This window comes from Heptranchias perlo, chromosome 5 (genome assembly GCF_035084215.1).
Source record: "Heptranchias perlo isolate sHepPer1 chromosome 5, sHepPer1.hap1, whole genome shotgun sequence".
Lineage (NCBI taxonomy): Eukaryota > Metazoa > Chordata > Chondrichthyes > Hexanchiformes > Hexanchidae > Heptranchias > Heptranchias perlo.
The window spans coordinates 4,924,526-4,949,782 of NC_090329.1; the positions used below are offsets into that span (position 1 = coordinate 4,924,526).

The window sequence follows — 25,257 nt, forward strand, 5'->3', positions numbered from 1 at the left end:
GCTCCATTAACACAACAGTGGTGCTACCCGTAATGGAGCCTCTGCTGACAGCTCTGACAGCTTCTATGGCAGATCACACTGCTGCCATGGAAACTCAGACAGCTTCCACCTTGGCCCTCAGAGCCATTGTTGACAGGGGCGTCCAAAGCATCACAGCAGTCCTACACCCTGTTCAAGTACGGAGATCGAGGGTGCTGAAGTGCAGTTCCAGGAGGGTGGCCTTTCTGATGCCACAAAGCCAGCTGGGCCGGACGGCTGCAGCCCATGCTGAGATTCTATAGTCTGCAGCCGTTCCCTCAAGGCCCAGAGGTGCTCAAGGTCACCGACCATGGACATCTGAAGTATCCTCAATGGAAGGTCAGCAGCCTTCCACCTCCCAAGCTGTCGCCACTGGGGAAACACCTCGTAGGAGCACCAGGTTAAATAAACGAGCACATGATAAGTAGATAAGTCACCCGGTCCGGATGGGATGCATCCTAGGTCACTAAGGGAAGTAAGGGTGGAAATTGCAGAGGTGCTGGTCATAATCTTCCAATCGTCGTTAGATATGGGGGTGGTGCAAGAGGACTGGAGAATTGCAAATGTTGCACCTTTGTTCAAAAAAGGGTGTAAGGATAAACCCAGCAACTACAGGCCAGTCAGTTTAACCTCAGTTGTGGGGAAACTTTTAGAAACAATAATCTGGGACAAAATGAATAGTTACTTGGACAAGCGTGGATTAATAAAGGAAAGCCAGCACGGGTTTGTTAAAGGCAAATCATGTTTAACTAACTTAATTGAGTTTTTTGATGAGGTAACAGAGCGGGTTGATGAGGGCAATGCAGTTGATGTTGTGTATATGGACTTTCAAAAGGCATTTGATAAAATGCCGCATAATAGGCTTGTCAGCAAAATTCAAGCCCATGGAATAAAAGGGGCAGTGGCAGCATGGATACAGAATTGGCTAAGGGACCAGGAAACAGAGAGTAGTGGTGAAAGATTGTTTTTTGGACTGGAGGGAGGTGTACAGTGGTGTTCCCCAGGGGTCAGTACTAGCACTACTGCTTTTTTTGATATGTATTAACAAATTGGACTTGGGAGTACAGGGCACAATTTCAAAATTTGCAGACAACACAAAACTTGGAAGTGTAGTAAACAGTGAGGAGGATAGTGATAGACTTCAAGAGGATATAGACAGGCTGGTGGAATGGGCGGACACATGGCAGATGAAATTTAATGCAGAGAAGTGCAAAGTGATACATTTTGGCAGGAAGAACGAGGAGAGGCAATATAAACAAAATGGTACAATTCTAAAGGGGGTGCAGGAACAGAGAGAACAGAGATGTGTGCACAAATCTTTGAAGGTGGCAGAACCGGTTGAGAAAGTGGTTAAAAAAGTATCCGGGATCCTGAGCTTTATAATTAGAGGCATCGAGTACAAAAACAAGGAAGTCACGTTGAACCTTTATAAAACAACAACTGGAGTACTGTGTCCAGTTCTGGGCACCGCACTTTAGGAAAGCTGTGAAGGCCTTAGAGAGGGTGCAGAAAAGATTTACTAGAATGGTTCCAGGGATGAGGGACTTCAGTTAAGTGGAAAGACTGGAGAAGCTGGGGTTGTTCTCCTTAGAGCAGAGAAGGTTAAAAGGAGATTTGATAGAAGTGTTCAAAATCATGAAGTGTTCAGTTAAAGTAAATCAAGAGTAACTGTTCCCATTGGCAAAAGGGTCGAGAACCAGAGGACACAGCTTTAAGGTGATTGGCAACAAAAACAAGGCGACATGAGGAAAAACTATTTTACACAGCGAGTGGTTATGATCTGGAATGCGCTGTCTGAAAGGTGGTGGGAGCAGATTCAATCATGGCTTTCAAAAGGGAATTGGATAAATACTTGAAGGGAAAAAATTTGCAGGGCTACGGAAAAAGAGTGCGGTAATGGGACTAACTGGATTGCTCTTACAAAGAGCCAGCACGGGCTCGATGGGCCGAATGGCCTCCTTCTGTGCTGTAACCATTCTATGATTCTATGAGACAGGCACTAAGGGCTTGCACAAGGGTGATTCATAATTATTATCTGTTCATTGTTAGGTATCGATGGAATTGAGTTGTTTGATAAATTTGTTTTTTTGTCCTGGGTTTGCTTTTGGTGTTTATATTTTAGTGAGGTGAGGGCAAGACCCATAAGGCTGGACTGAAAGAAAGCAATCGGATGGTGGCAGTAAGGACAGTGGTCAGGATTGTGGGGCTGTTGGTTTAGATGTGCTCCCTGAAGACCCGCTGTGGGTACGGGTCTCCTGCACGGTGCCTTCCTCCTCCTCCCTCATCTTCCAGCTGCTCCCGCTCTCTGCTGTCTTTCTTGCTGCTCCCCCTCGTCCTCCAGCCCCGAAGGCAGCCCCATCAGACCACCCATGACTGCAGTCAAACCGTTTATAAAGCATTCAACACCAGCAAAATCATCTTCTGAGCAGTCAAACTGAACTTTCCAGTGTCAGAAAACACACCTAAAAACACCAAGTTAATCAGCAGCCTGAAATGACAAACCAGCAACTAGTCTGTAAGTGCTGGATGATCCCTTTAAATATCACTGGTGAGGGGCCCTTCTTGCCAGTTAGTGCCACGAGTTGCTGGATGAGTTCAGCACGTGATGACTCGGGCACTGGGGCAGACCAAAATCGGAAAATAACGTAATCATTTTTTTTAGAGCTGGCGTAAGCTGCAGAAGCCCAGTCCAATATGGCAGGCAACGCACTTCCTATTAGAAATGTGCACACGCCTCCTCCTGCCTACCATATTGGTGGATGAGGAGCCTGTTTAACGCTCGAGAAACAGGCCTGGCACCATAGAATTTTTAGGCCTGTATCTGCCCTATTTCTTTCAGCATCAGTGACGTATGTAATAATTTTACTTCACGGAAGTCGTGGGACATTTTGCTTTGGTAAGTTAGCGTAAGTTGTAACATTGTAACGTTACGTTGTATCAGGACCATGGTAAACATTGGAAGCCATGCTCCAGGCCCTGGACTACCCATGATTAATATAATAAGAGACTTACTGCAATATACTATTTTGTTATTGTGAGTGGGCCAGGGGCTGGGAAGCAATGAGTGAGCCAGCAAGGCAGTTCTTACAATCAAATCTTTGAAATGCCGCCTAAAACCTCTGCCATCCTTCCAAAGAAACAGAAAATTAAAATGCACACCAAGACTAACTCTGGGAGTAAACGGGCTCTCTGTGTGTATTATTCTGATGAGGTCCTTATTCCTGGAATGAAACCACTTTCAGTCACGGTATCTTCTACGCTGTTGTCATCTAAAAAAACATAAAGCTGTGTGGTTTGGGGCCGTATATCTGGGACTTTGAGCATTTGTCTCTGTGCTCTGTTCAGCATTTGTCCTTGATCTTAGTTTCAAACAACAATGTATGAAATATGATGCATTAATGAGACTGCTCTTTGTCATCAATATAAAGTCTAATTGTGCCTTACAAGTTGTCCAAACATGTTGAGCAGTTTACTCAGAATTACACTGTGCAGAGAAGGTGTTGATTAGAGCTTTGGTTTCAGTAGTGTAAATATGATGCATACATATTATTAGCTATTATTAGCCTGTAGAATAGAATCTGCTGACTTGTCCACATTAAAATTATTTGCGGATGTGTTTCCACTCTGAGAGAATGAACACATTTTCTCATTTAAACTGAACTAAACAGCCTTCAAATCACTGAAACTCAAAGGCACCAGTATCACTCAATAAATTTCCTTTACATAACATGTTTGAGCAGCACTAGGTGTACCTGAAAATAAGTTGAAGCTACAACACAGGATTACGTGCATGTGAAACAGCAAAACCAGCAGTCTATATAGATAGAGTTAAGAGATCCCACAATAAACAGATCAGGTCAAATCTCTGCAGTCCTGCCACAACCAGTCGCGAATGATGGTGGATAATTAAGAAACTAACAGGAGGAGGAGGCTCTGCAAAGATCCCCATCCTCAATGATGGCGGAGTCCAGCACGTGAGTGCAAAAGACAAGGCTGAAGTGTTTGCAACCATCTTCAGCCAGAAGTGCCGAGTGGATGATCCATCTCGGCCTCCTCCCGATATCCCCACCATCACAGACGCCAGTCTTCAGCCAATTCGATTCACTCCACGTGATATCAAGAAATGGCTGAGTACACTGGATACAGCAAAGACTACAGACCCTGACAACATCCCCGCTGTAGTGCTGAAGACTTGTGCTTCAGAATTAGCCACACCCTCAGCTACGCTGTTCCAGTCACAATTACAACACTGGCATCTACCAAAAAAAATGGAACATTGCCCAGGTATGTTCTGTCCACAAAAAAAGCAGGACAAATCCAATCCGGCCAATTACCGCCCATACAGTCTACTCTCAATCATCAGCAAAGTGATGGAAGGTGTCGTCGACAGTGCTATCAAGCGGCACTTACTCACCAATAACCTGCTCACTGGTATTCAGTTTGGGTTCTGCCAGGACCACTCGGCTCCAGACCTCATTACAGCCTTGGTCCAAACATGGACAAAAGAGCTGAATTCCAGAGGTGAGTTGAGAGTGACTGCCCTTGACATCAAGGTAGCATTTGACCGAGTGAAGCACCAAGTAGTCCCAGTAAAACTGAAGTCAATGGGCATCAGGGAGAAGACACTCTAGTGACAGTAGTCATACCTGGCACATAGGAACATAGGAACAGGAGTAGGCCATTCAGCCCCTTAAGCCTGTTCCACCCTTCAATTAGATTATGGCTGATATGTATCGTAATTCCATCCACCACCTTGGTTCCGTATCAAAAATCTATCAATCTCAGTTTTGACATTTTCAATTGACCCCCAGCCTCAACAGCTTTTTGGGGGAGAGAGTTCCAGATTTCCACTCCCCTTTGTGTGAAGAAGTGCTTGCTGACATCACCCCTGAATGGCCGAGCTCTAATTTTAAGGCTATGCTCCCTTGTTCTGGACTCCCCCCCCCATCAGAGGAAATAGTTTCTCTCTATCTACCCTATCAAGTCCTTTAATCATTTTAAACAGCTCAGTTAGTTCACCCCATAATCCTCTATACTCAAGGGAATACAAGCCTAGTCTATGCAACCTGTCCTCCTAATTTAACCCTTTTAGCCCCGGTATTATGCTGGTGAATCTGCGCTGCACCCCCTCCAAGGCCAATATATCCCAGAGTTGAACGCAGTACTCTAAATAGGGTTTAACCAGAGCTCTACAGCTGCAACATAACTTCTACCCCTTTGTATTCCAGCCCCCTTGAGATAAAGGTCAACATTCCATTAGCCTTTTTAATTATTTTTCTGCACATGTCCACTAGCCTTAAGTCATTTCTGTACTTGCACCCCAAAATCTCTCTACTCCTCCACAGTTCTTAGCTTCTCACAAAGGAAGATGGTCGTGGTTGGAGTCCGATCATCTCAGCCCCAGGATATTGCTGCAGGAGTTCCTCAGGGCAGTGTCCTAGGCCCAACCATCTTCAACTGCTTCATTAATGACCTTCCCTCCAGCATAAGGTTAAAAGTGGGGTTGTTTGCTGATGATTTCACAGTGTTCAGTCGCTTTCGCAATTGCTCAGATAATGAAGCAGTCCGTGGCCGCGTACAACATCTAGGCTCGGGCTGATAAGCGGCAAGTAACATTTGAGCCGCACAAGTGCCAGGCAATGACCATCTCCAACTAGAGAGAACCTAAACACCTTCACTTGACATTCAACAGCATTACCATCGCCGAATCCCCCACCATCAATATCCTGGGGTTTCCATTGACCAAAAACTCAACTGATCCAGCCACATAAATACTGTGGCTACGAGAGCAGGTCAGAGGCTGGGTATTCTGCGGCGAGTGACTCACCTCCTGACTCCCCTAAGCCTTTCCACCATCTACAAGGCATAAGTCAGGAGTGTGATGAAATACTGTCCACTTGCCTGGATGAGTGCAGCTCCAACAACATTTAAGAAGCTCGACACCATCCAGGACAAAGCAGCCCGCTTGATCGGCACTTAACTCAAAGGTCTAAATGTCCACCTCCTTCCCCACCGGAGTACCACGGCTTCAATGTGTACTATCGACAGCACCTCCCAAACCCGCGACCTCTACCACCTAGAAGGACAAGGGCAGCAGGAGCATGGGAACAACACCACCCGCCGTTCCTTCATTGACGCTAGATCAAATCCGCAGCCCTCCTGAGTGCCTTTGCCAGCCCATGATCCTCCCATTGTCCTCTGCCCCCCGGGACTTACCTGAGGGCCACGGTCAGCGAGTTGGGGGCCAGCAGCTCGCCCAGACTATTTAGATGAGGCCCGAGGCCCAATTTTTGGCTGGCCTCCTGCCTGGTGTTTTGGGCTCGCTTTGCAGCTGCATCGCCGCCTTCACGCCCGAAACCAGGCGCCAACGAGTTTCAACCCCAGGATATACTGGCCTCTTTAGGTGAGTAAGGACTAAGTCCTCGAAAGCAAGAAATCCTTACCATGAGCCTCTGAAGGTGAACTCCTTGTTTCTCACACATATTGGTAAAGTGTTTGAAGTTGGAGTCATCAAGCACGATGTAGACTGGAACTCCTCTTGACGCAGCCTCGAGCAGGTCCCTGAAGATGTCCACATCAGTGAACATATCCATAACAACAGCAATGACCTGTTTGAAATTGAAAATAAAGAAAACTAGTTAGTCTTTGGCATTGAAACTGTCAGCTATATACATCACTTTTGCAGCAATGTACTCTTTTTGATGGAATTTAGCCAAGATCCTGTGTGGTGTCACTAATTACATCTGATACAGGCAAATGCAAAAATACAAGGAAGCTGTTTGGAGTGTAATACTACTGTATTCACTATTTTGTACAGATAACACATCGAGAGCCTATTATGTGGAAACATTGGCCCTGATATTTCCGGGGAGCTAGGGAGGGTGTGGGTGAGTGGGGGAGTGGGGGGGAAAACCCGACAAGGCCGGGGACGTGGAGGCCCTGCCGATCTTAAAGGCAGGGCCACATGTGCATCTTGTAGGGCTGCCTCCCACCCGGCAGACGGCCAAATTGACAGCCTGGCCGGCGGGCGCGAGGGAACTCTTAACGGCAGGAGGTCGCAGTGGGGATGGTCCCGGCACTGGGAAGGGAGCATCAGTTCCAGGATCATGATCGGGAAGGTTGGGGCAGGAGAGAGGCTGGAGATCGGGAGGGTCGGGGGGGAGGCTGGAGATCGGGAGGGTCGGGGGGAAGCTGGAGATCGGGAGGGTCGGGGGGAGGCTGGAGATTGGGGCTGGGGGAGACCGAAGGCTCAAATCGAGGAGCCTGGGGGGAGCACTCCTGCTCCTCCTGGCCCCTGAGGAATGCTAAAAGAGGCACTTACCTTGGGGAGCAGGCAGCTCCCGCCTCGGCTCAGCTATCGGGAACCTCGCTGCTAGGGCCTCACCCTCACTCACTGTGGAATTTAAGTTGTGGCGCCAATGATGTCATCAGGCCTCCATCTGCCTTTTGCGGGAGCCTCATCCATGGCCTGATTTCTGCACTTTAAAATTTCAAGGGGTGGGAATGGGGTCGGGTTGCCTGATCCTGATATATTAACCCTCTCCTGCCTGTCGGGGTGTGGTCAAAGTGGAGGCTGATATTTCAGTGAGTGAGCAGTAAATCTATGGAACAGGCTCCCTCGGGAGACAATGGAAGCAGGCAGTATCGATTCACTCAAATACAAACTAGATAGATTTCCTTCCGAAAATAATACGTTGGGATACAGTGTATGAGTAATTTGAGACACGACATATGGTAAGTTTAGCAGGTTTGGGAGGTGGAGGTGATTTTGGATCTCAAAGCTCTCCACCCAGGAGGGTCTGTGCAGACTAATTAATGGAGATTGATTGCTCTGATTAGTCAATGGCTCCATTCTCGTTGTATCATGTGACAGGTCCAACCTATTGACACCATGAACTTTCAGTTATTCTTGGCCCCAGTAGTTCACACTTGTGAAGCTCGCCAAGCAGCCAGGTTTCTGAGTCCAAGTGGGGAATTATAAACCCCACACCCCCACCACGAGGAGTGGGAGAGGGTCGGGGTGGGGGGTTAAATTCTTAAAAATGTGAAACCCGACCCCAACCCACCACGAATGCGCCTACTTGCGGTTTTGGGGGTGGCTGAGTAACCTGCCCTGGAGAGGTGGGTCAGTGATTGTAATATTTAAATGCAGCTCCGTTCCTCCGATTTTGGCAGACCAATTTGAATTTAATGGCTGTGGGCCGGGTTTCCCAGGGCTTGGGAAACCCAGCGGATGAAGGGAGACGGGAGCTGCTGGATCCAGCAGATAAATGCTATTCCGGCACTGCTTGTGGGCCAGGAGAGCATCCCCGCAACCCCTCCACCCGACCCCTCAAACAAACCTTCTGCCGCAATCGGCCTCCCTCCCTGCAATCTGCCGACCACCCCTGCGATCCCTCTCTCCCCCCTCACCCCCGAGATCCCCATCTCCCCCCTCCCCCACGATCCCTATCTCCCCCCGTCCCCACGATCCCTATCTCCCCCCATCCCAGCAAACCCTATCTCCCCCCTCCGTCCCCACTATCCCTATCTCCCCCTCGTCCCCACTATCCCTATCTCCCCCACCCCCGCGATCCCTATCTCCCCCTCCCCCGCGATCCCTATCTCCCCCTCCCCCGCTGTCCCTATCTCCCCCTCGTCCCCATGATCCCTATCTCCCCCTCCCCCGCGATCCCTATCTCCCCCTCCCCCGCTGTCCCTATCTCCCCCTCGTCCCCATGATCCCTATCTCCCCCTCCCCCGTGATCCCTATCTCCCCCTCCCCCGCGATCCCTATCTCCCCCTCCCCCGCTGTCCCTATCTCCCCCTCGTCCCCGTGATCCCTATCTCCCCCTCCCCCGCGATCCCTATCTCCCCCTTGTCCCCACTATCCCTATCTCCCCCTCCCCCGCTAGACATGATTAATGTCAAAAATATTACTGATTTGTTAACTGCATCTTTGGACGGGTTAAAACACAGAACACCAGAGCTGGGAAATGTCGATTCGGATTTTTAAAAAGCACCTGAACCAGAGTGCTTTGAACCAATGAAGTTCGTTTCGATATGCCAGTGATCACCTCCACCAGTTATTCTCAGGGTGATGTTAGTCACTGGAGAGTAGGGGAGTGTGATTAGAATCCATTCTTCTGGAGAAGGGGGAAAATTAGTTGTTTTATGGACAGACCTACTGGTGAATCATTGAATGGGGGAAAGTTGGAGCTCACCCACTGCCCGTCGTCAGAATTAACAAAGAAAAAGAAGAAAATAATAGGGGAAGAATTGGAAAGGGCCTATTATTGGGTGGGGGCAGCGCGATGCACTATTACCCCGCTCCCAATGGTCCCTGCGCAGGCAGGACGAGAACTTTGTCCGGCCTCAGGACTCACCTGCAATCAATGTTCACATCCAGGCCCAGCACATCGATTCAAAGCAATTCACACTTTCCACCAGCAGAGGGAGCTCAATCTCTTAAAGGCAGGCTGTCTGTTAAAAAGCTCTTAAAGGTAGCTGGTACCTGTTATTTTCTGAAAATAACAGTCTGCTGTCTACAAGGAGTCTGAACAGAGATCAGACATCGCACACGTAAAACACAGATGCAGGTCCTGTCCCTATGTTTACAAACTTATGAGTTATGTTAAAACATTGAATAAAGGTTGCGCACTACTAAATCCCACATCCTCCAATCTGCATGCTGGACCTCACCAATCTGCCGATCTCAGTTGGTACCAGTGTGAGAATGCATGCTCCGAGGTTCTCTGATGATGCACTAGAGATCTTGGTGCAAGAGGTGGACAGAAGGAGGGACATCCTATATCCGCAGAGTGGGGGTGGGGGGACAAGAGGCCCTCCAGACGTTTGCTCAAAAGGCAGTGTGAGGCAGCGGAGGACGAAGTCAATGCCAGGCGCACAGCATCATGAACATGGATGCAGTGCAGGAACAGGTTTAATGCTTTGACATGAGTGGTCAAGGTGAGAGAGGTCAACTGCCAAGTGACGTCTCCTACCAACTGCACCACGCACCACACCCCCATCACCCATATACCAATAAACTCTATCAGTACTCAACTCTTCCAATCAGATGCTTCCTCTCACCCTTACACATTACCACTGTTTCAAGCCGCACACCCACAACTCACAGGCCACACACACTGGCAGCTATTCAACGAACCATGACAGGCACATCACCCAGACACACGTCCCACTTTCTTGCAGGAAACAGGAGACAGCAAGTGGCAGTGGCATTTAGCCCCTCGAGCCTGTTCCGCCATTAAATAAGATCATGGTGGACCTGTGACCTAACTCCATATACCCACCTTAGCCCCATATCCCTTAATATCCTTGACTCACAGAAATCGATCAATCTCAGATTTAAAATTAACAATTGAGCTAGAATCAACTGCTATTTGGGTACGGTAGCGTAGTGGTTATGTTACTGGGCTAGTAATCCAGAGGCCTGGACTAAAATCCAGAGTCACGAGTTCAAATCCCGCCATGGCGGCTGGCGAATTTAAATTCAATTAATTAAATAAAAATCTGGAATTAAAATACTAGTATCAGTAATGATAGCCATGAAACTACCGGATTGTCGTAAAAACCCATCTGGTTCACTCATGTCCTTTAGGGAAGGAAACCTGCCGTCCTTTCCCGGTCTCGCCTATATGTGACTCCAGACCCACAGCAATGTGGTTGATTCTTAATTGCCCTCTTAGGGATGGGCAATAAATGCTGGCCTTGCCAGCGACGCCCACATCCCGTGAACGAATAAAAAAATTTTAAAAAAACTTCTCCCACCCTTCGCACGAAGAAGTGTTTCCTAACTTCACTCCTGCATGACTTGGCTCGAAATGTTAGGCTATGTCCCCTAGTCCTAGAATTCAAGTATAGAAGACCTCCAAAAACAGTTACAAATATCTTGGCAGCCAGAAACAATAATCCTGTAAATCCTGCATGGTCCCTTTAAATAGCAGTGATGTGGGTCCTCCATGCACTCTAAGACACGTTCAGATGGTTGGGGTTAAGACTGTGCAATGAGATGAGCGTTGAGTCCCAAAATGGTGTCTGTCATTTTTAATCAGCGTTGCAACTGATTGAAGCCATTTTCTCCCTAATTTATATGTTTCCAGTGTTTGGTATTTGCGCCTGCTCTAACTCCTATACCAAGATGGCGTCCGGCACACCTCATGCTGGAAATGTGCATGCGCAGCAAGACTCCATCTTGGATTTCGGAGAGGCCGTGTAGTGCCGAAATAACGGGCGCTACATGGCCCAATTTAGCACCCAATGTGTTGAATATTAGTCAGTATGGATAGTGTGCTGAGAGACACTGACCCCTGGTGAACTCGAGTGTTTATATCCCTCAAGTCTTAACCACTATTCTCTGTTTTTTTTCCTTTACCCAATCTTAACTTCACCGAAAGTGTGGCAGATACCCCATTTACGCTGAAATGGGATTAACTCTGAGAAAATACCCAGCCTAAAAATAGATATGTTTTTGTTTATTACAATAAGGTCTGGAGAGACACATTTTTATGCGATACAGATTAGCTTTACAAAATCAGGACCTTACTTCCACTCAGGACTTTGGACCTAAGGTTCATATCGGTCTTGTCTCAATTAGATCACAACCAGTGGAACATGGGGAATGGAGAGATAACAACACTGCAGTACAGCCTCAGATATATAATGTACAGTATGAGTCAATTTGGGTAAGCTCTAATCTGATCTGACTGATAGGTAGAGAGGGCTGCAGTCAAATGGGTGCTTCAATTTTACTATTAAAATAAAAGTCACCTGTGCTCCAAAAGCAAACAAGCCCGAACTATGGAAAGAACATTAATGGCATTAATGGTAGCTATTCACAGAATCTTAGAAACTACAGCAATAAAGTAGGCCATTTGGCCCATTCAGCCTGTGCCAATGCTAGTTCTTCAGCTGGAGTTATCTACGCCAGGCTAATTTCCTGTCTCTTCTCTATATTTTTATATTGGGCTAGATTTTGCTGTCACAATGACGGTGAGGCTAATGGGGCTCGCCGTTATTCATGCACAAGTGGTACAGAAACTCCAGGCGAGGGGCAGATGCGCGGTTAAACTCAGATATCCAAAAGTTGTTGTCTGAGTTGCTCCGCTCAGCCGTTAGCTTTGCGAAAACGGTATCTCGCCAATGACCTCACACTGAAATGCAATGAATGGCGTGAAGTTGCTGTGTTTGCAGTAGATACAAATTAAACTCGCCACAGAGAGTTGAGTCAAGTCATTTCAAGTCTAAGTACCCTTTCAACAACATGATAATTGTTAATTACTGCCGATCAACCTCTCTGACACTGAAAATTAACTATTACAAGTGTGGAGTCTCACTCCTTCAGGTATTAATTATTGTTGGGAATTTTAAACATGTATAATTTTAAATTTGAACTTTTTTTTACTTTTCCTTTCTGTCTTTTTTTTTCTCTCTCTCTTAATCCGATCTTTTTTTCCCTCTCTTTATTTCTCTTTCTGATTTGACATTGAATTCACCCTCTCTAATTTACACATCCTTCTCAGTCCTTGCACTATTAATGTCACAATCCTTCAATCGGATTGGTTAAGGAGATACCCAGTTGTGTGTCCTGTTCACTCAGTTCCCTCGCTGCGATGTTATCAGTTCGCACTTTCAGCAACTTAACATGCAAAAAATGTTAGAACCTAAACATGCAAGGGCAAGTCTAACCAACGGCACATGCTGTTAGATGCTCTGCTCCGGGGCCGAGTATAGTGCTCCAGGACAGGCACTACTGCCTAAGACTGAACCTATCCCCGATTACAATGAATTACCTGTGCACACAGTCGGACTGTGAAAACAATTTGTTAGCCATCACAAAGGGCAGAGTTTTTTTTTAAAATCATAGAATCATAGAAAGTTAACAGCACGGAAGGAGGCCATTCGACCCATCGAGTCCGTGCCGGCTCTATGCAAGAGCAATCCAGCTAGTCCCACTCCCCGCCCTATCCCCGTAGCCCTGCAATTTTATTCCTTTCAAGTACTTATCCAGTTCCCTTTTGAAAGTGAAATCTGGGTGTTGCAATGATAAGGGTTCCTTTTAGCCCTGATCAGCACACCCATTTTTAAACAGGGAAATAGGTACAGATGTCAACTGCTGTTAGCCTGTTCTCCATTAAGTAAATATTGATATACCAGCTATAAAGTACTTAGTATTTATATGGGCATCCAGAGGAAAGAGAGAACGGTTAATGCCATCAGAGATCAGGAGGTGCCGATACTGCACTGCAGTGAATCACCTCCTCTTGTGGTATTTGTAACAATAAGGCACCAGATATTTTAACCTAAATCTTGATAAGAGTACACAGGGAAATAAATATTAATTGTGAAAAGCATCAGAATTCAGTAATGTGTTTTTAATAAACCAGTCGCTTCTGGCCTGTACTGCACTATGGGGCAACTTCCCTCTTTTACGCCTATTCACCATGAGTAAAGTACTTTTCCACCTGCCAGTGGCAGGAGCCGCAGGATATCGATTTACTGCCCTCCCTGTGGGCAGCTATTGTTGAGCTTCATGGAAGTAAGTGGAGAATGGGATCTGTGCTGGCCGCATTGCTGAGTGCTCTCGCCAGCTGAAACACTGCCAACCTTACACCGATCAGTGCCCAAATACATTGCTTTCTGCCTCGACAAAACCGGCTATAATCAGGACTGTGTCTTCACGGGGACAGGCCTTCAGCCATTCAGGATGGGTAATTTTAAACAAAATCACTGGTGGACCTCCCATTCTCATTGCTCATGGTAAGTCAGAGGATATCATCGAAGCACCTTGGGATGTTTTACTACGTTAAAGGCGCTATAAAAATGTAAGTAGATGTTGTTGTCTATCTCTTAGCTGTCTCTGTCATGGCCGTGTTGCTGCTTCTTTGCCTGCCTCTGTTGTGTGTGTTTCTCGACCCTTCACTTCCTTGTGGCTTATTTGTCTTTGTTCCATTCTGTTTGCTTTTGTGTGGGAGGTGATGGGTGATGAGATGTTATGTTTTGAAGGGAGGTGGCGAGGTGTCACAGGCTGCTATTTTTACGGGTGGGGGTGCTGGGCAGGGGAAAGAATTGAGGTAGAGTGATAGGTCAGCAAGTTGTGGTGGGGGTATCAGGTGTGCTGAAGCACCTGGCCCTAGATGAAGGGTTGTTTTCAGGTGGCTGCATACAGGGTTGTTGCAGGTAGGAATGTGACCAGGGTACATGGTGGCTGAGGAAAGAATTTTTTTTATTTGTTCATGGGATGTGGGCATCGCTGGCGAGGCCGGCATTTATTGCCCATCCCTAATTGCCCTTGAGAAGGTGGTGGTGAGTCGCCTTCTTGAACCGCTGCAGTCCGTGTGGTGACGGTTCTCCCACAGTGCTGTTAGGAAGGGAGTTCCAGGATTTTGACCCAGCGACAATGAAGGAACGGCGATATATTTCCAAGTTGGGATGGTGTGTGACTTGGAGGGGAACGTGCAGGTGGTGTTGTTCCCATGTTCCTGCTGCCCTTGTCCTTCTAGGTGGTAGAGGTCGCGGGTATGGGAGGTGCTGTCGAAGAAGCCTTGGCGAGTTGCTGCAGTGCATCCTGTGGATGGTACACACTGCAGCCACTGTGCGCCGATGGTAAAGGGAGTGAATGTTTAGGGTGGTGGATGGGGTGCCAATCAAGCGGGCTGCTTTGTCCTGGATGGTGTTGAGCTTCTTGAATATTGTTGGAGCTGCACTCATTCAGGCAAGTGGAGAGTATTCCATCACACTCCTGACTTGTGCCTTGTAGATGGTGGAAAGGCTTTGGGGAGTCAGGAGGTGAGTTACTCGCCACAGAATACAGCCTCTGACCTGCTCTTGTAGCCACAGTATTTATGTGGCTGGTCCAGTTAAGTTTCTGGTCAATGGTGACCCCCAGGATGTTGATGGTGGGGGATTCGGCGATGGTAATGCCGTTAAATGTCATGGGGAGATGGTTAGACTCTCTCTTGTTGGAGATGGTCATTGCCTGGCACTTGTCTGGCGCGAATGTTACTTGCCACCTATCAGCCCAAGCCTGGATGTTGTCCAGGTCTTGCTGCATGCAGGCTCGGACTGCTTCATTATCTGAGAGGTTACGAATGGAACTGAACACTGTGCAATCATCAGCGAGCATCCCCATTTCTGACCTTATGTTGGAGGGAAGTTCATTGATGAAGCAGCCTAAGATGGTTGGGCCTAGGACACTGCCCTGAGGAACTCCTGCAGCAATGTCCTGTGGCTGAGATGATTGGCCTCCAACAACCACTACCATCTTCCTTTGTGCTAGGTATGACTCCAGCCACTGAAGAGTTTTCCCCTGATTCCCACTGACTTCAATTTTACTCGGGCTCCTTGGTGTCACACTTGGTCAAATGCTGCCTTAATGTCAAGGGCAGTCACTCTCACCTCACCTCTGGAATTCACCTCTCTTGTCCATGTTTGGACCAAGGCTGTAATGAGTTCTGGAGCTGAGTGGTCTTGGCGGAACCCAAACTGAGCATCGGTGAGCAGGTTATTGGTGAGTAAGTGCCGCTTGATAGCACTGTCGACGACACCTTTCATCACTTTGCTGATGATTGAGAGTAGACTGATGGGGCGGTAATTGGCCGGATTGGATTTGTCCTGCTTTTTGTGGACAGGACATACCTGGGCAATTTTCCACATTGTCGGATAGAAGCCAGTGTTGTAGTTGTACTGGAACAGTTTGGCTAGAGGCGCGGCTAGTTCTGGAGCACAAGTCTTCAGCACTACAGCCGGGATGTTGTCGGGGCCCATAGCCTTTGCTGTATCCAGTACACTCAGCCGTTTCTTGATATCACGTGGAGTGAATCGAATTGGCTGAAGACTGGCTTCTGTGATGGTGGGGATATTGGGAGGAGGCTGAGATGGATCATCCACTCGGCACTTCTGGCTGAAGATGGTTGCAAACGCTTCAGCCTTGTCTTTTGCACTCACGTGCTGAACTCCGCCATCATTGAGGATGGGGATGTTTACAGAGCCTCCTCCTCCCATTAGTTGTTTAATTGTCCACCACCATTCACGACTGGATGTGGCAGGACTGCAGAGCTTTGATCTGATCCGTTGGTTGTGGAATCGCTTAGCTCTGTCTATAGCATGTTGCTTCCGCTGTTTAGCATGCATGTAGTCCTGAGTTGTAGCTTCACCAGGTTAGCACCTCATTTTTAAGTACGCCTGGTGCTGCTCCTGGCATGCTCTTCTACACTCCTCATTGAACCAGGGTTGATCCCCTGGCTTGTTGGTAATGGTAGAGTGAGGAATATGCCGGGCCATGAGGTTACAGATTGTGCTGGAATACAATTCTGCTGCTGCTGATGGCCCACAGTGCCTCATGGATCCCCAGTTTTGAGCTGCTAGATCTGTTCTGAATCTATCCCATTTAGCACGGTGGTAGTGCCACACAACACGTTGGATGGTGTCCTCAGTTGGAAGACGGGACTTCATCTCCACGAGGACTGTGCGGTGGTCACTCCTACCAATACTGTCATGGACAGATGAATCTGCGACAGATGGATTGGTGAGGACGAGGTTAAGTAAGTTTTTCCCTTGTGTTGTTTCGCTCACCACCTGCCACAGGCTCAGTCTGGCAGTTATGTCCTTCAGGACTCGGCCAGCTTGGTCAGTAGTGGTGCTACCGAGCCACTCTTGGTGATGGACTTTGAAGTCTCCCACCCAGAGTACATTCTGTGCCCTTGCTACCCTCAATGCTTCCTCCAAGTAGTGCTCAGAATTGAGGAGGACTGATTCATCAGCTGAGGGAGGGCGGTAGGTGGTAATCAGCAGGAGATTTCCTTGTCCATGTTTGACCTGATGCCATGAGATTTCATGGGGTCCGGAGTCAATGTTGAGGACTCCCAGGGCCACTCCCTCCTGACTGTATATCACTGTACCGCCACCTTTAGTGGGTCTGTCCTGCCGGTGGGACAGGACATACCCAGGGATGGTGATGGAAGAGTCTGGGACGTTGGCTGAAATGTATGATTCTGTGATTCTGGCTATGTCAGGCTGTTGCTTGACTAGTCTGTGGGACAGCTCTCCCACAAATCCCCAGATGTTAGTGAGGAGGACTTTGCAGGGTCGACTGGGCTTGGTTTGCCTTTGTCGTGTCCGGTGCCTAGTGGTCCGATGCCGGATGGTCCATCCGGTTTTATTCTTATTATGAAATTTGAAGGAAGTGGAGTTGCAACCCCTTTCTTGAACATCTGCTGTCACATTGTCTATTCGCACACCATGATATCCTGCTTCCTCCTTTGCAGACCCCTCTCTGATCCTCACAAGAGACGTGACAATTATCAGCAGGGGAGAGTGTGCTGTTTGCTATGTTAAGCACACACTCCGAGCTCTCCAGTAAGAGAAGGATATTATGGTATAAACAGGAACATTCATTAAAAATAAGATCAAAACCGACGATTCTTACAGCTGTGCCTCATAACCTATCAGCGCAATTTTAACTGTCCCTGATCAGCGGGAAAGGGGTGGGAGAGCAGTTAAAATGGATCGGCTCCATTTTGTTCCATTGAAGTCAATGGAAATTAAAGTCAGGAGCGATATAAAACCGGCTGCTGACTCAATATCACCCGTTTTACACCATCACCCAAAATCAAAATCTACCCCGTTGTTTGGTGGCAGAGGAGATGCCTGCAGGACTCCGACATGAGCATCATTAATAAATGCAAATCAGGGGGTCTCATCACGTACCTGGGACCCTGATGGAATTTTAATACGGTCCTGAGTGGGGCATCCACCCCGACCTGTCGGGAAGCCAACAGATCCCACTAAGGTAAGGTATGAAAAGCCTTCCTTAGTGGAGCCCGAGTGTTCCTCCAGGCCCCACAAGGAAAGTCTAGGCCTTGGCTTTCTCCCCATCCCAACAGCAGTACCCCAGCGACGCCCTCCCTCTTCCCAAGCAGATCCCGCACTTGCCTTGCTGCCGACAGCCTTCTTTCAGTGCTAGCGGGTGCCTGAAGGCCGGCCGAGTTTTGTCTCCCCCCAGCTGGCCAGCTGACACTTCCCACCGGAAACGGCCGAGCAGCTCAGTCACGACATTCAAATAAGTCAAAGGCAGGACTGCCATCCAGCTGTTAATTAACATCAGCCTTTAAAAGTTTCACATGTGGAATTTTTGTCACGATTGCAAAAGACATAAATCTCTACAACTGTGCGGTTTTGTTTCTGTTTCTTTCTTTCCAATAAACAAATCTGAGCCAAAGGTTCAGATGTGATTTGGTTCAATCAGTGCTTGAGTTAGAATTAGAGAATAGAATAATACAACACAGAAGGAGGCCATTCGGCCCATCGTGCCTGTGCCGGCTCTTTGAAAGAGCTATCCAATTAGTCCCAATCCTCTGCTCTTTCCCCATAACCCTGCAAATTTCTCCTTTTTAAGTAAATAGCAAATAATCTTTTGAAAGTTACTACTGAATCTGTTTCCACCACCTTATTACGCAGTGCAATCCAGATCACAATAACTCGCCACATAAAAAACCTTCACTTCATCTCCCCCTCTGGTTCTTCTGCCAATTATTTTAAATCTGTGTCCTCTGGTTACCGACCCTCCTGCCAGTAGAAAGAGTTCCTCCCTTTAAAATCTATCAAAATCCCTCCAAATTTTGAAAATTATACTGCTGAGACCAACTGACATAATCCTTTCTGCTGAGCTTGGAAGGTTTTCAGCCAAAGCCCATTCATAGAATCATAGAAAGTTAGGGCACAGAAGGAGGCCAATCAGCCCATCATTTCCGTGCCAGCCGAAAAAGAGCAATCCAGCTTAATCCCACTTTCCAGCACTTGGTCCATAGCCCTGTAGGTTACGGCACTTCAAGTGCTTATCCAAGTACTTTTTAAATGAGTTGAGGGTTTCTGCCTCTACCACCCTTTCAGACAGTGAGTTCCAGACTCCCACCACCCTCTGGGTGAAAACAATTCTCCTCAGCTCCCCTCTAATCCTTCTACCAATCACTTTAAATCTAAGCCCCCTGCTCACTGACTCCCTCTGCTAAGGGAAATAGGTCCTTCCTATCCACTCTATCTAGTCCCTTCATAATTTTATACACCTCAATTAAATCTCCCCTCAGCCTCCTCTGTTCCAAAGAAAACAACTCCAGCCTATCCAAATTTTCCTTATAGCTGAAATTCTCCAGCCCTGGCAACATCCTCGTAAATCTCCTCTGTACCTTTTCTAGTGCAATTACATCTTTCCTGTAACGTGGTGACCAGAACTGTATGCAGTACTCAAACTGTGGCCTAACCAGTGTTTTATACAATTCCAGCATAACCTCCCTGCTCTTATATTCTATGCCTCGGCTAATAAAGGAAAGTAACCTGTATGCCTTTTTAACCACCTTATCTACCTGTCCTGCTACCTTCAGGGATCTGTGGACATGCACTCCAAGGTCCCTCACTTCCTCTACACCTCTCAGTATCCTCCCATTTATTGTATATTCCCTTGTCTTGTTTGCCCTCCCCAAATGCATTACCTCACACTTCTCTGGATTGAATTCCATTTGCCACTTTTCTGCCCACCTGACCAGTCCATTGATATCTTCCTGCAGTCTACAGCTTTCCTCCTCACTATCAACCACACGGCCAATTTTTGTATAATTTGCAAACTTCTTAATCAAGCCCCCCACATTCAAGTCCAAATCATTAATATATACCACAAAAAGCAATGGACCTAGTACTGAGCCTTGTGGAACCCCACTGGAAACAGCCTTCCAGTCACAAAAACACCCATTGACCATTACCCTTTGCTTCCTGCCACTGAGCCAATTTTGGATCCAACTAGCCACTTTCCCTTGGATCCCATGGGCTTTTACTTTTTTGACCAGTCTGCCATGTGGGATCTTATCAAAAGCCTTGCTAAAATCCATGTAGACTACATCAAAGACGCTGCCCTCATCGACCCTCCTTGTTACCTCCTCAAAAAATTCAATCAAGTTAGTCAGACACGACCTTCCCTTAATAAATCCATGCTGAATGTCCTTGATTAACCCATGTCTTTCCAAATGATAATTTATTCTGTCCCACAGAATTGATTCCAATAATTTGCCCATCACTGAGGTCAGACTGACTGGCCTGTAATTACTTGGTCTATCTCTTTCTCCCTTTTTAAACAATGTTAGCAGTCCTCCAATCCTCCTGCACCACGCCTATAGCCAGGGAGGATTGGAAAATGATGGTCAGATCCTCCGCTATTTCCTCCCTTGCTTCTTTTAACAGCCTGGGTTACATTTCATCCAGGCCTGGTGATTTATCTACTTTCAAAGATGCTAATCCCCTTAATACTCCCTCTCTCACTATGTTTATCCCATCCAATATTTCACACTCCTCCTCCTCCTTAACTACAATCTCTGCATCGTCCCCCTCTTTTGTGAAGACAGACGCAAAGTATTCATTAAGAACCATACCCACATCTTCCACCTCCACACATAGGTTACCTTTTTGGTCTCCAATAGGCCCTACTCTTTCCTTAGTTATCCTCTTGCTCTTCATGTATTTATAAAACATTTTTGGTTTTCCTTAATTTTACTTGCCAGTATGTTTACATGCCCTCTCTTTGCTTTCCTAATTTCCTTTTTAATTTCACCCCTGCACTTTCTATACTCCTCTAGGCTTTCTGTAGTATTGAGCTCTTGGTGTCTGACATAAGCTTTCCTTTTTTGCCTTACCTTACGCTGTTTGCTCCTTGACATCCAGGGACTCTAAATTTGGCAGTCCCATTCTTTTTCTTTGTGGGAACATGTTTACTCCGAACCCCTTGAATCTCCTCCTTGAATGCCTCCCACTGCTCTGACACTCATTTGCCTTCAAGTAGCTGTTTCCAGTCCACTTTTGCTAAATCACTTTTCAGCTTGGTAAAATTGATCCTAAATCCCTAACCTTAGCACTAACCTTGTCACAGCAGTCAGTTCTTCCCTCCAAAGGACCATATATCTTAATTTAGTATTTATTTTACAATTAAATTATTTTGTTACCTGCTGTCCATTCTTGATTAGTTTCCTTACTATCTCCTTGATTGTAGGTGAGTTCTCTCGGGGAGGATGAAAACATAGATCAATTTTGCTTTGCGTCTCTAAGCCTTTTATAACATATGGCCATCCCAAGTCTAAATCTGGAGCATCGATATCAGACTGAACAGGCCAGTAGGTGCCAGAGGAGGAACTGTCATTATCGTTCTCAAGAGTGTAGGTTGTGAGCAATGGAGACACTTTTTTAACATTGTCCTTGATGAAATAAAGCTCTTCCTTGGCCAGAAACTCACTCAATCCTTCCTTTGCTAGAAATTCTTCATAGGCAGGAATACCTCCATCTGCTAATGCATCAATAGCTATACGGTACCATTCCTTATAGTGAGGCTCAACATAATCCTCAGTTCTGTATTCATCACCCAGGGAAGAGATGTGGGAAGATAAGTTCATATTGGCAGAATTTATTACTAAACGTTGTCCAGGTTTGTATTTTTGTACCTACTGGTGGAAGAGAAAAACATGTTAGGATTCTGAAGAGCAGGGAATACAACAGAAACATATAGGGCAGGATTTTCACTTCCAGCTGGGAGGGGAGCAGGGGGACGATTTTCAGGTGTGAAACTCGAAAAGTAAGTTGGTGATAATAGGCCAATAAATTTTACTTCCGGGGTTCGCGCCCGGCAGCCAGCCTGATTGACAGGTTGGTTGGTTGTCGGGCAGGAAGACCTGCGGTAGCAGACTGCAGCCGGGGATCGGAGGGAGGGATAATAGGTCGGGGAGGAGATCGGGGGTGGGGTGGGGTTGGGGGGGGTGTCGAGGAGAAGATCAGGTGCTGGGGAAGAGATCTGGGAGCTGGAGATGAGTTTGGGGGCTGGGGCGAAGATCAGGGGGTAGGGGAGGAGATTGGGGAGCTGGGAGGAGATCAGGGGGCCGAGGAGGGGATTGGGGGTTGGGAAGAAGATCGGGGGGCAGGGGAGAAGATTGGCGAGGCCAAGGAGGGGATCAGGGGGCCAAGGAGGAGATTGAGGGATGAGGAGGGGATCGGGATGGGGATCGGGGGGCCGGAAAAAAGATCAGGGGGCCGGGAAGAAGATCGGATGGGTTGGGGAGGAGATTGGATGAGCTGAGGAAAAGATTGGATGGGATGGATTTTTGGAGGTCGCTGGAAGTCGGGTGAAGAGTCAGAGGGAGGTGGGGATCCACCATGGGGGGGGTAGTCCACCATGGGGGGGGTATTTACCATGGGGGGGTGGTCCCCCATTGGAGGGGGAGCGGACGATCACGGGGTTCCTGTCGGCCAGGTAAGCTTGTTGGGCCTGGATGAAGCACTCCTGCTCCTCCGGGCCCACAAGCAGTGCAATAAAGAACTCACCTCATTGATCTGGCCCTCCCCGCCTGCTTTCACCTGATGTGAACGGGAAGTGATGGGAAACCCGAACAGGTGAGGTTAATTTAATTTTAATTGTCCAATACACAAAATATTAAATACCTCAAGTATCTCAATGAGGTACATTGCCCTTTTAAGTATCAGCTTGCTGGCTTTAAGTGGGGGCGGGACTCCCTGATGTCTGTTGTCCACACACATACAAACCTGCCCGGGTTAAACCCAGGAGTGGGCGAGTTGGAGCCGGGAAACGGTCCCATTCCAAAAAGCTGTTATTTTAACCTCCCACTTGCTCCCAACTCACCTGTTTTTTGGGGGTTAAAATTTACCCCATACAGTGGAAATCCCCCTTATAATGAAAATCCTTATAAAATCCTTTCTAAGAATGAACTTTTCTCCTATTGTTTTACCAAAGGTAAATGATTAAGGCGAAATGATAGGGCCAACTGGCATAATCTTTTCAAGCCCAATAAAACAAACTTCGCTGCTTAGATGCTTAAAGTTTGAGGGAATATTTGTTAAAGCATGTTTGACGTTTCAGTACCTGATTGAAGCACACTTGGAGCTTCGGTTAGAGGAGTGTATATTTAATATACATCAGTCAGTGGGTGTACCAACTAATATCTTCATACAGAGCATTAGGATACAGATCAAATGGCCACAGGTGAGTTGGGGAACAGCAAAGTGCTGTCAAACAATAAGAAATAAAGTAATCCTGATTTAGCAAAAATTGCACACAAAGTAATACAGTCTGTGGCTCCAGTGACTTTGTTATAAGCAGGTTACACTGTACAAAGATCTCTCATTATACTGAAACAATCGCTTATCCAAACAATCTTTTTTTGAATAATTATCTGTAATAATGCAATACTGTTGAAGCAGGGCAGACGTACAGTGATACAAGAAATGCCTTGTTCTATACCCACACTGCCAGCCGCCCAGAAACTGGAGCTGAGTTTGATCGAACTGCTGTCCTTGCTGCATTATCCTGGATTTCTGTTTGCACTGACATGCCTCTGTATGACATGTTCTATTTTTTAAAAATGCCATTTCAGTGCCTTACATCATTTTGTAAATGAAATTGATGAAATTTAGTTTGAAATTGACCAACACAAAGTTATTCGCCATTTAATTGCCAGCAATATACAGCAATAAGTCGCTGGAAAATGCCAGCCTGAGAGCAGCTAACCAGAACTAGCAGGTGAAAGTTTTAAAAGAGCAAGTTAGTTGAAATATCTACTTACTTGTGTGGGAGGTTTGGAAGCACAGCCTTAATGAGAGTTTGGTTATAGTTTACCTAATTCTCTCTTCAGGATGTTGAAACAATCAGTCCAACCTCGCTGTGTAACTGCTCTCAGTGGCAGGCTGCAAACAGGAAGATTTAGCAACTGCGTAAGCAGGGAATGGCACCAGAGTACAGGGCGTGGAAACCAGTTTCAACATGCAACCGTATGTCAATGTGTGTGTCAACCAGTACCTGACTCTGGGCCAAAAATTATGCGAAACCTGTTTCATTCTGTGAACCACCCTTCCTTTTCATTGAAGCCAAGGGCTATGGAGGTGTTTACTGCCCTGTTTTCCAAAACGATCAGGTAAGAATGGGAATCTATACTTGAAGCCAAACAGTCCATGAAGTCAATCTTTATATAAAGTTATATCAAGTAAATTTTTGCCTCATTTCACTTCCCACGCAGTTAGTGAAAGGTGAGATTTTATAATCGGAGCTCCTGAAATCTGATAACCGCCTCCTGTGTAAGAGAGCGCTGCAATAGACAGGGACAATTTACCAGACTCAGGCCAGTCTCTGTTGAACAGGTGCCTTGTATTCACCATCCCCCAGTCCCACAAGCACTGGTTAAGGTGTGTTTTGCAAGATATCATTTACTCTGCTCTCGTATCAAAACCATTTCTTCTGCCAAAGGTTGGTCACTGAAGCTATTGCTTTACTTCGACTGCCAGAATAGATTGCCTTTTATTATCAATCAATGTTTTGAGTTCTGCTGACGGGTTCCACTGACACACTAACACATCTTTCTCTTCCAGAGAATTGGATTTCGCCTGGGTTGCCTGAGCTGGACAATTTAACTTCTGATGGGCCAGATTTTCCTGTGAGCAGCGAACGAGCAGCGCCCGCGGTTTGTTAGACTTGATCTGGCCCATAGACTTTTCATGGGCTTTTGCACAGCACCTTCCTCTCATGGGTCCCGATATTAGCGGGCAGGCGGATTGGCAGCAGGGGGGGGCGACTAGGCACGTGGCAAACCCGCATGAACCAAACTTACTGTTTCCGACGCGATCGCACGTTTATTGATGGTGGTTAACGTCCTCTCCGGGTTTTGTGCCCGGCAGCCCCTGATTGACAGACTGGCTGCTGTCAGGGGCTACAATGTGGGGGGGGGGGCGGTGAAGAGAGAGAGCCAGACGTCATCCAGAGCTGGACTAGAAGACCGGGGTGGGGGAGGAGAGGGGAAGAACGGGGTGGGGGGGAGAGGAGAGGGGGGGGAGAATGGAAGATCGGGGGGGGGAGAGTGGAAGATCGGGGGAGAGGGAAAGATCGGGGGAGAGGGGAAGATCGGGGGGGAGAGGGGAAGATCGAGGGAGAGGGGATGATCGGGGGGGGGGAGAGGGGAAGATCGGGGGAGAGGGGAAGATCGGGGGGGAGAGGGGAAGATCGAGGGAGAGGGGATGATCGGGGGGGGGAGAGGGGAAGATCGGGGGGGGAGAGGGGATGATCGGGGGAGAGGGGAAGATCGGGGGAGAGGGGATGATCGGGGGGGGGGAGAGGGGAAGATCGGGGGAGAGGGGAAGATCGGGGGGGAGAGGGGAAGATCGAGGGAGAGGGGATGATCGGGGGGGGGAGAGGGGAAGATCGGGGGGGGA

The 25,257-nt window shown here is 47.4% G+C and overlaps 1 protein-coding gene across 1 annotated transcript in view; it reads right to left on the reverse strand.

Moving 5' to 3' along the window:
- Positions 1 to 23,773, reverse strand: part of fam83b (family with sequence similarity 83 member B) — a 56,843-nt gene extending 33,070 nt beyond the window's left edge. Inside the window, exons 1-3 of the mRNA XM_067983697.1 lie at positions 23,622 to 23,773; positions 21,000 to 21,494; positions 6,462 to 6,626 (exon numbers count right to left, since the gene is read on the reverse strand). Of these exons, the coding sequence (XP_067839798.1) occupies positions 6,462 to 6,626; positions 21,000 to 21,443 (609 nt within the window). The 5' untranslated portion in view covers positions 21,444 to 21,494; positions 23,622 to 23,773. The remainder of the gene's footprint in view (positions 1 to 6,461; positions 6,627 to 20,999; positions 21,495 to 23,621) is intronic.
- Positions 23,774 to 25,257: the final 1,484 nt, after the last annotated feature.